The following is a 13,747-nucleotide window of genomic DNA, read 5'->3' as shown; positions in this document are numbered from 1 at the left end:
CGTTTCAGCCTCAGGCCACAAATTAGGGCAAGGGTTCGTAATTCATGTTCTTTGCATGGCTTGATAGTATGCATATACTGCAGAATAAAGAAGTTATTGGGATATCTCGTTCTATATATGGCAATTACGGAATATATCATGGGTCAAGGGTCTGCATATGACCTCCTATCGCGGACTTTTGCTAAGTTACACTACGTCAAATATATTCTCTATAGTCAAACCCCAGAGCAGGTCGCAAAATCTATTCATGGTTCCCAAGCCAGGACCCAATCCCTCATATCTTACAGCTTATGCTCTACAAGTGACTCCATAGACTTTTTTCTCTTTCTCAGCAGCCAACTCAACCCTTTTAGCCAGGCATCACCTGGAGATTCGACGGAACCAAAGAAGCGAGGATCAAGCTTCTGCCAAAAAATAGCATCAAAAGCAAGGTTTTTCCGCATTGGCCCAGAGAGAATTTGGCCCTCTTCCAGTTGTCCATAACGTAAAAGAGCGTCTTCATGCTTAATCAACACCTTGAGGAATGCCTGCAAACGATAGTCGCGGACTTTCATCCAAGCCTCGATACAATATGGCCAATCTGGTTGTTCGATCAGTAACCACCATGGAGGTGCAGAAGAAATCGCGGTTGGTGCAGCATATGTAAACTCCCAGTCTATAAGCCCAACGATTTGCAATTTCTCATAGAGGAGCACATTTGAGGGCTTGACGTCATCGCACCATAGCTTAAGTGTTCTGGGGCATTGGATCAGGCATATTCAATGTCTTGGTCATGTTCATTTTGTGATTATGCACTCTATGGTATGAAAGGGCCTAAGCCGAGGAAACTTTCCTCCTGGGTACCCCAGTGTAGGATAAAGGGTAGTGAGATTGACATGTTTTCCTGGATATATCGAATCGTTGCAACCTCATTGTGAACTTTCCCTCCAAGGAACATTGTCACGCCTGGTTGGGGAAATCAATTATTGCAGAGCCCCCGTCTTGGAATATCATGCGGAATATAATGTTTAAAACCGGCTTTGGGATCGCATAGCTTTTCACACCCACCTCGGTGCTTCAAGATGAAAGCGCCTATTGCCCGCAGTGTACTTTCTTGAAATAGTCCTTCCAGCCAGCCGTTAGTGATCTTTCCACTTTGTTCCCAGGCAACATCATAAAAGGGCGTGCGTGGCTGCACGCTAAAACGGTATATTGGATATTGAGTGTTGTGGGAAGGTGGGAGGGGAAGTCAGGGGAATTAGAACAATGAAATATTAGAGCCTTTTCCCTGAGTTATAACAAACGCATATAAAGAAGCGCATACACAGTTTCGACGATATCAAATCTGACAGCTCTGTAGAAGTAGATCACGGGTCTCCGCAACTTCCCCAACTTCCCCACAGCTCGCGTCTTCCTTCCGCATCGAACAACGAACAACAACTAAACCATGCCCCAATGCAGTTCTCCCTAGAAGAATTAGACCCATCCTCGACCTATGCAATGACAGACTGGCCCAATCCCACCCTTTCCCATTCCTACACCCCATCTGACTCAACCGATGCGCCTGCATTCGCATCCCCACTAGGCGCCGCCAGCTGGGGCCACGATGGGTTCACGCACGATCCAGGCTTCCTAGCCTCCCAAGAAGAGCTCCGATGCATGCTTTTTAATATCGCGCACTCCGCAGCCCCGACCCGCGCCCCGAGTCCGGATACACATGCGCAGGATGCGGTGCAAATCCGTGATAGCGATCGGGCGGCGCGCCCTGTTCTTTCGAATCCGCGCCGGATTGAGTATTTGAAGAATTACGTTGGACAGGTTGCGCCTTGGGTGGGTTTTTATCTTTCAGTCTTTGAGATTTATGAGTTGCAATTGCTGATGGATTCTTTCTACGGGATTGTAGCTTGATATGTTTGATTCGCAGTGCACTTTTCGGGTGCAGATTCCTGCCTTGGCGCGCTCATTTCCTGCTCTATTAAATGCTCTTCTTGCTATATCTGCCAGGCAAATGGAGAGGAAAGAGGGGATTCAGGACTCGTTTGATAGTTTGGAGCTCTATCAGGAAGCGATTCGTTTGTTGAGTCCGTTGCTGCAGATGCGGGATCCTAAGGTTGTTGCGGCTTGTGTGCTGCTCTGCTGCCTTGAGATGATGTCTGCGCGTGCGCAGGACTGGCACCGCCATTTGGAGGGCTGCGCGGCGCTTTTCGATTCTTTTGAGATTAATGGATTTAGCAGTGGCATTTTGCAGGCTGTTTTCTGGTGCTACGCACGAATGGGTGAGATTTCATATTGAGAGCTAAGATCAAACTTGATTGATGGCTAACTAATTAGACGTGTGTGGTGCGCTTATCTCTGATGGGACACAAAGCACCCTCCTTCGTCCCAGCAAATGGCTGGCGCCCGGATGCCATATAGACGACGCCGCGCAGCTCTTTCAAGCTGCAAAATCCCCGGATATGCACGCAAATTACGCCGTCTATCTATGTGCAAAGTCATGCGAGCTGGTGGCAGATCGTACCCAGTATGTCGAACTGGGCGTGAAGAACGACTGCACTGGTGAAGCCTTTAATCGCCGCTGGCTCCGACTTTGGGACGACCTGCAAAACTGGATGGAAAACCGGCCACCTGAACTGTTACCAGTTCACACGACCACGACAAAGCCGTTTCCACACGTCCTCTTCATGCAATGGGCAGCGATTTCTTCGAACCAACTATATCATACATCATGCATTTTGCTGCTCAACATGATGCCCAAACGTATCAAGTTGCAGCCAGCACCCGCCATCTCTGCGTTGTGGCATGCAAGGCGAATTTGCGGTATCTCTCTGGCTAATCCGCACCAAGGATGCTTGAACAATGCCATCCAGCCACTTTGGATTGCAGGGCGTCTCTTCAGCCATGTCTCCGAACATGTTATCATCATTGATTTAATCCGCCACATCGAGGCAGAAACCGGATGGGGCGCTTGCTGGCGCATCAGAGATTTGGAACTTGCCTGGGGATATCAGGTACCTCGTCCGGAAAAGCCGAGCGCGAGGTACCGAATTCCTGTTACGGGGTGATAATGACGAGTGAAAGAGAATATACTCAAATAGACACCAGTCTTTCATGTCTCGTCAAGAAGACCCCATTCCACTCGCAGACCTTGCACAGAGTCATGGGCATTCCATCCTGTCACTGTGCAGATGCGATCAAACCCTCGCAACACCTCCTGTTGCTGCGACTCGTGTGTCATTCGACGAGCTGCCACAAAGAAGGACGCTAGAAGGCATGGGTCCCAACATTCTCGTCGGTCATTGTGGAGAGAAATACTACAGACGCGCTGCGCATGCCACAACGGTGACATGGCAGCAGATTGAAAGTCGGTGATCCGCGCAGTTCGCGGTTTATTATGTAGTAGCAGGAGCATGGCCGTATGGTAAAGCTGGTTGCCGAACAAGCCAGCTCCATTGGCAAAGAGAACAACCGGGAAGCTCCTCTCCGGCCCAGCCAAACGATCATCCATCTCTAGTTCTAACATGGGTTGAAACTCCTGGGGTCGCTCCCGATACCATTGCTCAAGCTCCTCCACTAGCTGCATCCATGTATGCAGGGGAGGGCGATATGGGGAAACTTCCTCATTGTGCATGAAGTGGATTGCTTTCGCGCAGAGCCACAGTGGCCGGTATGCATAGTAGAAGACCATTTCATATGGGTCGGCCACCATGTCTACTTCAGTTAAACAGGGGAACGTCGGTGGCAGCGGTACCTGCACATCACTATCGCTTGCTAATGCAGTTCCGACATCTGTAAGCGTTCACAAGTTAGATATGACTGTCAATGTGTATTGAGGGCAATGAGATTCCATACCAAGCCTGGCAAAGAGCCAATAGATCGCTGCATTGAGGTCTCTGCCAACTGCGTGGGAACTCAACGCATTCAAAAGACCAGTATTGTAGTGTCTTTTCATCGTCCACGCAGTAGATATATTCGAAATGGAATCCATCACTCGATCGAGAACATCAAGAAGAGCGGAATTTGTAATGTTGTCCAGTATATCCTCGTCGCCAAACTGAGAAAATGACCTGCTTCCTTCTTTGCGTGGATTTTGCGTGTGAAGCTGATTGAACGACGTTTCAGACAGGTCTAGAATTGATTTCCAGATGGCAGGCGATCTCATCGCTACCTGGAGGGCATTGATTCCAAATGATTGCCCCAGGTCACATATGTCCAACTACATGTATGGGTCTGTGGTCAGCACTCGGCATTGAGTCTCGGTAGTCAAAGAAGCTTACCCAGGAGGCTACTTCATAACGATAGTGCCTCAGCAGCGCCTGGGTTTCAGTCGGCGAAAGCTCATCTGCAGGTGATTTGGGAGGAAGCATAGGTTGCGGAGAGAAGGCTGGTCGGCTATGCGACAAACGGGATGGAATCGTGGAGCTCGTCAGAGTGACTACTTCGGGGGATGAGACCGTAAAGTCTGCCATTCCCAGATCGTGTCCATTCATGCTGGTCCCCAGAGCCAACAATCCTGCGACGGCTGATTCGTCCTTGTCACTGAGCACTGCAGTAGAAGGAAGATCGTTCGCAGTATGGGATACTGGCTCCTCTGACCCAGACGGCATATCTTCATTTCTGGGTGGATGGCTAAGCGGGTTCGTGTCGGCAGCCTCCTGCGAGTGCGGTGGTAAATCGATATGAGAGGGTATTTCATCCATATCATCATCTTCAGCTTCGGTAATATCCTTCTGGGGCTCTTCATTGATAAACTATAACGGCAATCAGGTCTGTTTTCCCCGCCTCTCCATCTCAGTAGACCTACCCTGATGGCCTCGTATCTCGCGGATGGAGTGCCGACTTGCGAGGCCTGAATGGTGTGTGCATTTTTTGACAAAAAGGTCAACTGGGGGCCATACTGGCATTGGAAATTGCGGTCAACGCAGTTCCGGCACCGCGGCTTGCCCTCGTCACCTATACCCATTAGCTCAATGAATGTTCCAAAGTCTACGACATGCATACACTTTCGCCGACGCACGCGACAGCGCATGCACCCAGTGCGACATCGCGTGAGTCGATTTTGCCCTGGGCGGTCCGGCATGGCCTCGAAGTGTGAGATGATTCGGAGTCGAATCGGGAAATTGAAGGGTGTAAGTTCCCAATCGGGTAATCATAAGCACTGCCGATGTGGGGTGGGCCACTGACATGCTTTGTCATCAGATATCGAGACCTTGGAGAGTACATTCATGCTTCAACTACACTTAATCCCTTGTTATTCAGATAGAATGATTGCTCGGTATTGATCAACGAGATCTCTTATACAACTACACATGGCCACCGGCCAGACCTCGGCTTTTCTTCCACTCGTCCACAATTCCAGCATATGCCGATGGCTTATACACCCCAGTGAGTTCAGTGTAAAACCCTCCTCCGAGTCGGTATGGGTTCAAGCCCAGGTCGCGCATAAGCAGGTCGTTGTACTAAACAAATCTTAGGGGGGAACAAATAATTTACTTCCTAGAGATAACATACCAGAATAGCATCAACTTCAAGCCCAGTCCCAGTCAACGAACCGAGTACAACATCCTCGGAAATGGAACCCTCAATCGACTCTTCCGAGAGGTCTGCAAATGAAAGCGCCTCGCTTTTTGTTGACCTCACGTCGCCAGATGAGTCCAATGCCCCCGTGAGGAATGCCGCTACCCACAGGGCCTGGACCTCGGCAACAACAGCAATTGTCGACGACAAGAGCACACCGAGCGTCGCGAAAGAGCGGTCCCCTTGTGCAACTAGTTCTGGGGCCACCATACGGCGGAATAGACGGTATGGTAGTAGTTTGTGAGTTGCAGCCCATGACGGAGGATTGCGATCTGCAAGGACACATCTTGTCGTATTTAAAGTGTTCCTGACTTTCAATTCGGAGTGACGGTCTAGGTTCTCCCAATGATCAATGCGGTCCTTTATGCTTGGGTCCAAAGACCCATGAACCGTTTCGGGAGATACCGTTAAGACCTGATCTTCGTGATACTCCTGGGGCTCCGAATCCATTAGGGCGGATAACCCAAGATTCAATCGAAGGCTTGGTGGATTAAATTGAATTGGGACAATTGGCTTATAGCCAGTAGCATGGATGACCAGACCAACGCCGCCAATGCAAGTTCCGTCCGACAATTGAACCACAGCCTTGCCGGCAGAGTCTGTGGTTCCTTGTGAGTTTGGGACGTTAATGTTTTTGACCCCTGCTCGGTAAATTTGCACATGAGGCAATCTAATTGCCTCCCAGAGATCTCCTTGATTTGCGATGCCAATGCCAGAAGCACAGGAAACAACACTGCAAATTGTTACTTTAACCAATGCTCTTCAGACAAAACATCACCAAACTGACCTATTTTCTGGACGAATCTTCGCCATCTTCAGATCTGATCTATATTGCGCTGTCTCCTCCAGGCTTTTATCAATGGAGCGCCACAACATCCGAATCCACCATCGACCCAGTGGGTTGCCATGGAAAAGTCGCGCCAGCCATGCCCCCTCGCACCGGAACTCTTTGAAAGAAAACCGCTTCGGGATCTTGTAGCAGCATGGGGTTAGATAGCTGAGCAATCTAGTACTTGCGGCCTTATCACTCGCAACAGTGTCGCCGTTTGGTAGTGTTGACGTCGGAGGCACCATCCATGAAGGACCTGCCCCTCTATCACGAATGATCCAATGCACCTGAATTGGATTTTGTTGTTTGGATGCTAGACGCAGCTTCGGGTCGTTGCGGTGCAGAGTAGCGAAGAAATGCACCAGATCAAAGGATGATTTTGCGCCTCCGTAGATTGCAACCGATCCAAGTTCTGGGTAGGCAGGCTCATTACTTGGAGGATTGGAGGTTGAGCGCTGGGGTATTTCCAGTGGTTGATATCCCAGGTGTTCACGAGCCCAGCTTCCAACACCCTTGGCGTGGATCACTGGAGCAGGACTGTCTGTCTTTGAAGAGGCTTGAGTGTCCGGCAAATTTGGCACCGATGTTAATCCTGTAGCAAGAATCAATTTATCACATATAATCGTGATACTTTGTGTCGAGCTGGATGTGACTTTGGTGATTTTGAGCTTCCACTGCTTGTTCCCCAAGCGACTGATGTCGTCAACCTAGAACTTCGTCAGAGAGGGTGTAGCGCTGGGTCGGATCCGGAGAACTTTACCGTCCAGTTCAACCTGATATGCTTTCGAAGCTTCCATTTCTCTACCCACGCACGAAGATATCGGTTGATCTTCCACCCTGCAATGAACTGATTTTTCGTGCCATCGTCATCATTCTCCTCTGGGACAACTTCTGAAAGAGCAAGATCACTGAACTCATAAAGCCCGTATGTATTCTGGCTTAGTAGATTTGGATACAGGCGCTCCTCTGCCCATGTACCTCCAATATCCGAGGCGGAGTCAATGACGAGAAGACGTTCGGCGGCATCTTTTGCGGGAATTCATCTGTTGCAGTAAAACATGCGGGAACTTCGGCGAGATCATCTTTGCTACCTTCTGCGTTTCTGTCATAGGCTCCCACGACCTGTAGGTATGTTTTTGCGGCAATAAGACCGTAGAGACCTGACTTGTTAACGAAGATTGGATTAGAAGATGGCTTGTACATACCTGCACCGACAATCACAACGCGTGCCATGGCTGTTGGATTGAAAAGTGAAGAGAAGTAGAGAAGTCATCGAAATGTCCGAAGGCATGTTGATGTTGGGACAATGAATGAGCAACAATATCTTCCGGACGGGAGCCTTGATATTGTTCTTGTGGGACTAGAATCCAGAAATCACAACAGATTCTGTTCAAAGAAACACTACTCTTTGGAGATCAGATGTTTACCTGTATTCCGCTATCCGTGGTCATATACTTGTTTTCTGTCATCATTGGGCTCGTGGGACTCATCGCCGGCGTCGAGGACAACTTGCCGAACCAAATCAAGGCTATAGAATCATATGTGAGGTGTCCGGTGGATGTGCTGCGCTGATCCTTCTCCTAGTTCTACTTTGTCTCGTGGTTCGCGGAGGCCGAGGCCGCATTCCTTTCTTCGGCTGTGCTGCGGTAGTCATCGTGGTTGCATTTCTGTCGGCATTCTGGAGCGACTTCATTCTCGCTGCCATTAGCGTTCGGAACAGAGGCAGCTGGTCAGGCTATCCGAGCTCGGATAATGCTCCCCTGTTTTGGGCTTATTTTATTGCTAAAAGGCTGCCGATCTTTTCTGTCTGAATGATATTCAAGATATCAGTCTCGCAACAGTCGTAAAGTGAACTTACGATTAAGTTACAAATTACACTGCCCTATAGATTTCATCGTAAATTGCATGCCGGTAACTATATATGCTGTGATCACTGAAAATAATTTACATTAGCTCGGGAAAAATGCCATATTGTACAGCTTCATCAATTAAAAGATATCAGACATGTTAGCCCATGCTGCCAAACGGAGAACAGATGACCTCCCAAGAGAAAATCAAGCGAAGTAAGTTTAACTGCAATAAGAAACACATATGATGCTGGTTGAACGGAAATCATAACACCTTATCTCCTTCCGAGGGCTCAGAAAAAAAAGTGGACGCGACCGCAGTCGGTACTGAAATATCTAGACACACGCGCTATTGTCCCGGGGAGCAAGAAAGGAAAGAGGAAACATGTACATCTTAGAAAATGGTAGAATATCATGGACAGGCTCGATGGGCATCGAGATGAGGCAATGAAGTGCGGGATTGACGTGAGGTGATCTTAACAGGCACAGCCGTCGTTGTTGGTCGTCTCCTTGGGGTTGATATTGACATCGATCACTGGAAAGACATAGGTCAGTATCAAGATAGGGGGCGTTCAGTGCAAGTGAACGTACTCTGGCTCTCGCCTTGCTTGGCCTCGCCTTCCATTCCTGGTAAAGCCTGGGCAATTCTCCGGAACAATTGCTTCACGTTATGTCCGACCTTTGCACTGGTCTCGATAAACATCAATCCGTTCTTCTTTGCCTCCTCTTCGCCTTGCGCCGTGGTAACTTCACGCTTGTCGTTCAAATCGGTCTTGTTGCCTACGAGCACAATAATCACATCGTTTCCACGCTCTCCGCGGACATCGTCAATCCATTTCCGGGTGTTTTGGAAGGACTTCGCATTCGAAATATCGTAGACAACAACGGCAACGCTCGAGTCTCGGATGTAGGAAGGGATCAGGGAACGGAATCGCTCTTGGCCCGCGGTATCCCAAAGCTGAAGGCGAACGGTTCGGTCTTCGAGATACATGGTCTGATGAAATACATTTAGCCGCAATTCATAGATGGACAATCTTCTGAGGCGAAACAAGTAGACCTGAACGCTTGTGCGGGGTATGGCATACCTTGGACAGAAAATCGATACCGATAGTGGCCTGGTATGTGTTGTCGAACGAGTCGTACATGAAGCGGGTGATCAGTGAGGTTTTTCCAACTGTAGTGCGTATCAGATCTTCTGTTCATTTGCTCCCCCATGGACCAGGGCGCATGGTGATAAGGTGTAAAGTGACGGATGCTTACCACTCTGTTCGCCCAAGAAGACCAACCTAGATACCATTGTTAACAATTCATTCTAGGTTCAAACAACATGCTCCCAGGACTTACTTGAACTTCTTCAAGGGGTTCGAATACGACCCAACCCCGGAGGAGGCCATTGTACGGAGACGGAGGCGTTGAACGCGTGAAAGTCAGGGGAAGGAGGCACCAGGGGACGATGGTCAGGGATTCAGCACACAGTAAATGATGTGCAAGCAGTAACAAAGATATCAAAGGTCAAGACAAGTGTCTTCCTTCGTAACAAATAAAGGAGGGAGATGTCTGGGGAAACACAGCGCGCTGTCACCGCCCGAGCGGAGCAGTTAATCCGCTCCGGCCACCGAGTCCCCCCATCTCCCTCTAGCTCCAACTTGACTACGCGATCTTGACCTTTTCCATTCATTCAGTTCCCAGAGGTCGTCATGGCTTACCTCTATCCGGTCGGTATTTCCACCACCGCCCTTGTTGTGGTTGGATTGTGTACGTTTCTCAGATGCAAGATGCGAGATGCGATCTGGCAGCTAATACGTTCTGAATAGACATGCTCTTCCATGGTGAAGGAGAAGCTTTCAATGTACGGGTCTATCTCTATCGCAATTTACAGTGATCTTGTTTCTGACGTGGATCGCATTAGGTCGGCCGTTTCCTTGAGGAGGTGTCTCCTTATGCCTGGGCGAATATCGGAATCGCCATGTGTATTGGCTGCTCAGTTGTCGGCGCAGCATGGTAAGCCGATCGCCGCATACACATACTAGCTTCTCCATACTTATCAAATGCCTGTTCTTAGGGGTATCTTCCTTACCGGTTCATCGATCGTCGGAGGTGGTGTCAGAGCCCCCGAATCCGTACCAAGAACTTGATCTCCATTATCTTCTGTGAAGTCGTGGCTATCTACGGTGTCATCATGGCCATTGTCTTTTCTTCGAAGCTCAACCCTGTCGCCGAGGGCGGAATCCACACCTCCAGCAACTACTACACCGGATACGCGGTCTTCTGGGGAGGAATCACAGTTGGTGTGTGCAATTTGATTTGCGGTATCTCTGTTGGTATCAACGGAAGTGGTGCTGCTCTGGCCGATGCTGCCGATCCCAGTCTGTAAGTCATTCCTGTGTTATTGTATATGATAACCCGGATCTTTGCTTACATTGTTTCTTTTCCAGGTTCGTCAAGATTCTCGTCGTTGAAATCTTCAGCTCAGTCCTGGGTCTGTTTGGTCTCATTGTCGGTCTGCTCGTGGCTCAGAAGGCCTCAGCATTGGAGGCAGCTTAAATCGAATCATCTCTTTATAGAGAAGATTCAAAATTGGGCGGCTGGCAAGGGGCAAACTTATCCCCACACAATTTCGCTTCACTTTCAGTTTCGAGTTTATGTTTCGATATACACCGCATTGGGGCGTCTGGGGTCGCTTAGAGCCCTTTTGGGTTGAATTGCATCAGGAGATTATGTGTACAGTAAAGAGTACCAAGGAATAACCTTATCCTAGTCTTGGCGTAAAAGACGTATCATACCTAATCAGGTAGTTATAGCCAAGTAGAGTGCACTGTACATGGTTTGCCCTAATTGACGTTGCTGTCCGGGATTCGTGATTGTCCGATATCTTTCCTTATAAAGGAGCCTTCCCACCCACCCCACTTCCCCAGACCACACCACAACATGGACAAACTTCGAGTTGCAATTCTGATAGTCTCCGACACAGCCTCGGCGAACCCCGCATCCGACAAGGTTTTTGATGCTTTGACGCCCATCTTCGCTGCAGAGGGCAAGTGGGAACCCCCGCATCCAGGATCGTCCCGGATAACGTGGGCCAGATCCAACAGTGCGTCTGCGAGTGGGCTGATGGCCCCAATTGGTATAACCTCATTCTGCTCAGCGGAGGAACAGGATTTGCAATCAAAGATAACACCCCGGAGGTGAGTGTTTGCTTCCCGAATTGACGCTGTCGTGCTAAATGACATCACCAGGCAGTGTCCCCGCTGATTCAACGCCATGCCCCAGGATTAGTGTGAGTCGGCTCGGTATTCTTGGCCGCATTGACGCTAGTAAACTAACCAAGACTTGAAGGCACGGCATGATTGCTGCCTCCTTGAAAGTGACTCCCTGTAAGTGACATCAGGGGCGCCGCCCTGGCGCCTCTCCCGAGTATTTACTTTGTGCTAACCCCCGCTCAGTTGCTATGATGGCCAGACCAGTTGCGGGTGTTCGTGACAAGTCTTTGATTATTACTCTACCTGGGTCTCCAAAAGGGGCAATGGAGAACCTCGACGCTGTTGTGAAGCTGTTGCCTCATGCCTGTATGCAGGCTGCTGGTGCCAATTCACGAAACCTCCATGCTGGAGGCATGGCAAAGCTGGAATCAGAGGCAGGTGTCAGCGCTCAAAAGGACAAGCATCAGCACCAGCATAACCATCATCATCACCACCATCATGGCCATGATCACGGTCACGGACACAAGGTCCCAAAGGCACATACATCGCCCTCAGAAAGACCTCAGTCCAACGACCCAAACGCAGGCCCTAACCGGCGCTATCGGTCCTCTCCCTACCCAATGCTGTCCGTAGACGAAGCACTACGCCGAATTAACGAGCAGACCCCTGACCCAGAGGTGGTCGAAGTCCCGGTGACGACGTCCTTGATCGGTTCAGTCATTGCCGAAGACGTTTACGCCGCCGAGGCTGTCCCAGCCTACCGAGCTAGTATCGTGGATGGCTACGCCATCATTGCACCGGACTCTAGCACCACCGGCCCGTCCACGAAGGGTGTCTTCCCCGTAGCATCGATCACCCATGCCAATGTCGGCGGAAACCTAGAGCCATTGCAACAGGGCACCATCGCTAGAATCACCACCGGTGCCCCCTCCCCCCGAACGCAAATGCTGTAGTCATGGTCGAAGACACAACCTTGGACAGCTGCACGCCAGATGGCAAAGAAGAAGCGACCGTCGAAATTCTCACTGACGACATCGAGCCTGGCGAGAACGTTCGCGAGCCTGGCAGCGACGTCTCACTAGGCTCTAAGATCCTCGCAAGAGGCGATCTGATCTCCCCCGTCGGTGGAGAGATCGGCCTGCTAGCCTCAACCGGCACAAAGACCATCAAGGTCTTCCGCAAACCACGCGTAGGCGTCCTAAGCACGGGCGATGAGCTGGTGGAACACAACGACCCCCGCCCCCTCACAGGTGGCCAGATCCGAGACTCAAACCGCCCATCTCTCATCTCTTGCCTGACCTCATGGGGTTTCGAAACCATCGATCTAGGAATCGCTCGCGACACCCCAGCCAGCGAACTAGAACACGCACTCCGCGACTCCCTCCGCGGCGTAGGCCGCGCCTCGTCCAGCGTCGACGTCATAATCACGACGGGCGGTGTCTCAATGGGCGAGCTGGATCTCCTCAAGCCGACAATTGAACGCTCCCTCGGCGGCACCATTCACTTCGGCCGAGTCTCCATGAAACCAGGAAAACCAACCACCTTCGCGACAATCCCCTTCAAACCCACCGGCGACGCAGAAGCAGCCTCCTCACAATCCGAACGCCAATCGAAACTCATCTTCTCCCTCCCCGGTAACCCAGCCTCCGCCCTCGTCACTCTCAACCTCTTCGTGCTACCTTCACTGCACAAGCTCACGGGTCTGGGTCATAGTTCCCAGGCTCTGAGCTCGAGGCCTTGGCTTGCGCCACAGCTTGGTCTTCCGCGTGTTGCGGTTGTCCTAACGCATCATTTCCCGCTTGACCCCAAACGCACGGAGTATCATCGTGCCGTGGTGACAGCGTCGCGGTCTGATGGGCGCTTGTATGCGACTAGTACTGGAGTTGAGGGGGCTGGGCAGCGAAGCTCCAAGGTTGGGAGTCTTGCTAAGGCTAATGCTTTGGTGGTGTTGCGCATTGGGAGGGGTGTTGCTATTAAGGGGGAGATTGTGGAGGCTTTGTTGATGGGTGATGTGCATGGCTCTGATACTAGGCTTATTTGTTAGCATTGATGATTTTACCTCCGGGGCTGGATCTCCAACTGGTTGGTTCGTTTTGTCTTCTTGGCTATGACTTCTGTGTTGTCTTTATATTTCTTGTCTGGTTCGTTTTCTTTTTTGGTTGCCCTTGACAGAACCGGGTAATATATATCGCCGAGGATGTATGTGAACAGATGAGTGCAAATCACATGTGTCCAACAACTTCATTTCTACATTCAACTCCTACAATAAGTCAATTCTAGATGCTCTATCTGTAGATAAAAGCAAAACACCAAACCGG

General features: G+C 50.2%; 8 protein-coding genes across 8 annotated transcripts; 4 read left to right on the top strand and 4 right to left on the bottom strand.

The window, feature by feature from the left end:
- Positions 1–281: 281 nt before the first annotated feature.
- Positions 282–937, bottom strand: N7446_001490 (phosphotransferase family protein; the record flags this gene model as incomplete). Its single annotated transcript, XM_058510239.1, has 2 exons — positions 282–735; positions 876–937. 2 exons carry the CDS (start codon positions 935–937, stop codon positions 282–284), a joined length of 516 nt encoding a protein of 171 aa, XP_058375775.1.
- A 497-nt stretch (positions 938–1,434) lies between these two features.
- Positions 1,435–3,041, top strand: N7446_001489 (uncharacterized protein; the record flags this gene model as incomplete). Its single annotated transcript, XM_058510238.1, has 3 exons — positions 1,435–1,809; positions 1,883–2,255; positions 2,311–3,041. The coding sequence occupies 3 exons, from the start codon at positions 1,435–1,437 to the stop codon at positions 3,039–3,041; spliced, it is 1,479 nt and encodes a 492-aa protein (XP_058375774.1).
- Positions 3,042–3,085: 44 nt separating this feature from the next.
- Positions 3,086–5,021, bottom strand: N7446_001488 (Zn(II)2Cys6 transcription factor domain-containing protein; the record flags this gene model as incomplete). Its single annotated transcript, XM_058510237.1, has 5 exons — positions 3,086–3,765; positions 3,829–4,192; positions 4,254–4,727; positions 4,781–4,929; positions 4,994–5,021. The coding sequence occupies 5 exons, from the start codon at positions 5,019–5,021 to the stop codon at positions 3,086–3,088; spliced, it is 1,695 nt and encodes a 564-aa protein (XP_058375773.1).
- A 258-nt stretch (positions 5,022–5,279) lies between these two features.
- Positions 5,280–7,615, bottom strand: N7446_001487 (uncharacterized protein; the record flags this gene model as incomplete). The annotated part of the gene is made up of 6 exons (XM_058510236.1): positions 5,280–5,435; positions 5,488–6,286; positions 6,341–7,089; positions 7,143–7,408; positions 7,474–7,542; positions 7,588–7,615. The coding sequence occupies 6 exons, from the start codon at positions 7,613–7,615 to the stop codon at positions 5,280–5,282; spliced, it is 2,067 nt and encodes a 688-aa protein (XP_058375772.1).
- Positions 7,616–8,705: 1,090 nt separating this feature from the next.
- N7446_001486 (Rab family GTPase YPT6) lies at positions 8,706–9,623 on the bottom strand (the record flags this gene model as incomplete). The annotated part of the gene is made up of 5 exons (XM_058510235.1): positions 8,706–8,764; positions 8,821–9,223; positions 9,315–9,403; positions 9,490–9,515; positions 9,574–9,623. The coding sequence occupies 5 exons, from the start codon at positions 9,621–9,623 to the stop codon at positions 8,706–8,708; spliced, it is 627 nt and encodes a 208-aa protein (XP_058375771.1).
- A 259-nt stretch (positions 9,624–9,882) lies between these two features.
- N7446_001485 (H(+)-transporting V0 sector ATPase subunit c'') lies at positions 9,883–10,840 on the top strand. Its single transcript, XM_058510234.1, has 5 exons — positions 9,883–9,984; positions 10,044–10,078; positions 10,139–10,230; positions 10,292–10,599; positions 10,665–10,840. The coding sequence occupies exons 3-5, from the start codon at positions 10,228–10,230 to the stop codon at positions 10,771–10,773; spliced, it is 420 nt and encodes a 139-aa protein (XP_058375770.1). The 5' UTR covers positions 9,883–9,984; positions 10,044–10,078; positions 10,139–10,227; the 3' UTR covers positions 10,774–10,840.
- A 308-nt stretch (positions 10,841–11,148) lies between these two features.
- Positions 11,149–12,382, top strand: N7446_001484 (uncharacterized protein; the record flags this gene model as incomplete). Its single annotated transcript, XM_058510233.1, has 3 exons — positions 11,149–11,414; positions 11,566–11,603; positions 11,673–12,382. The coding sequence occupies exons 1-3, from the start codon at positions 11,158–11,160 to the stop codon at positions 12,380–12,382; spliced, it is 1,005 nt and encodes a 334-aa protein (XP_058375769.1). The 5' UTR covers positions 11,149–11,157.
- A 2-nt stretch (positions 12,383–12,384) lies between these two features.
- N7446_001483 (molybdopterin molybdotransferase MoeA) lies at positions 12,385–13,473 on the top strand (the record flags this gene model as incomplete). Its single annotated transcript, XM_058510232.1, has 1 exon — positions 12,385–13,473. One exon carries the CDS (start codon positions 12,385–12,387, stop codon positions 13,471–13,473), a length of 1,089 nt encoding a protein of 362 aa, XP_058375768.1.
- Positions 13,474–13,747: the final 274 nt, after the last annotated feature.

Source organism: Penicillium canescens (genome assembly GCF_028828765.1).
Source record: "Penicillium canescens strain IBT 15451 chromosome Unknown utg000002l_segment0_segment0, whole genome shotgun sequence".
Lineage (NCBI taxonomy): Eukaryota > Fungi > Ascomycota > Eurotiomycetes > Eurotiales > Aspergillaceae > Penicillium > Penicillium canescens.
The sequence above is the reverse complement of the archived record's forward strand: the minus strand, read 5'-3'. Positions and strand labels throughout refer to the sequence as shown.

What these genes read in the sequence shown, in the direction of transcription:
- N7446_001485 (XM_058510234.1), top strand. An exon ending in GATGCTGCCGATCCCAGTCT is followed by an intron (nt 10,600 to 10,664) that starts GTAAGTCATTCC and finishes TTTCTTTTCCAG; the next exon opens with GTTCGTCAAGATTCTCGTCG.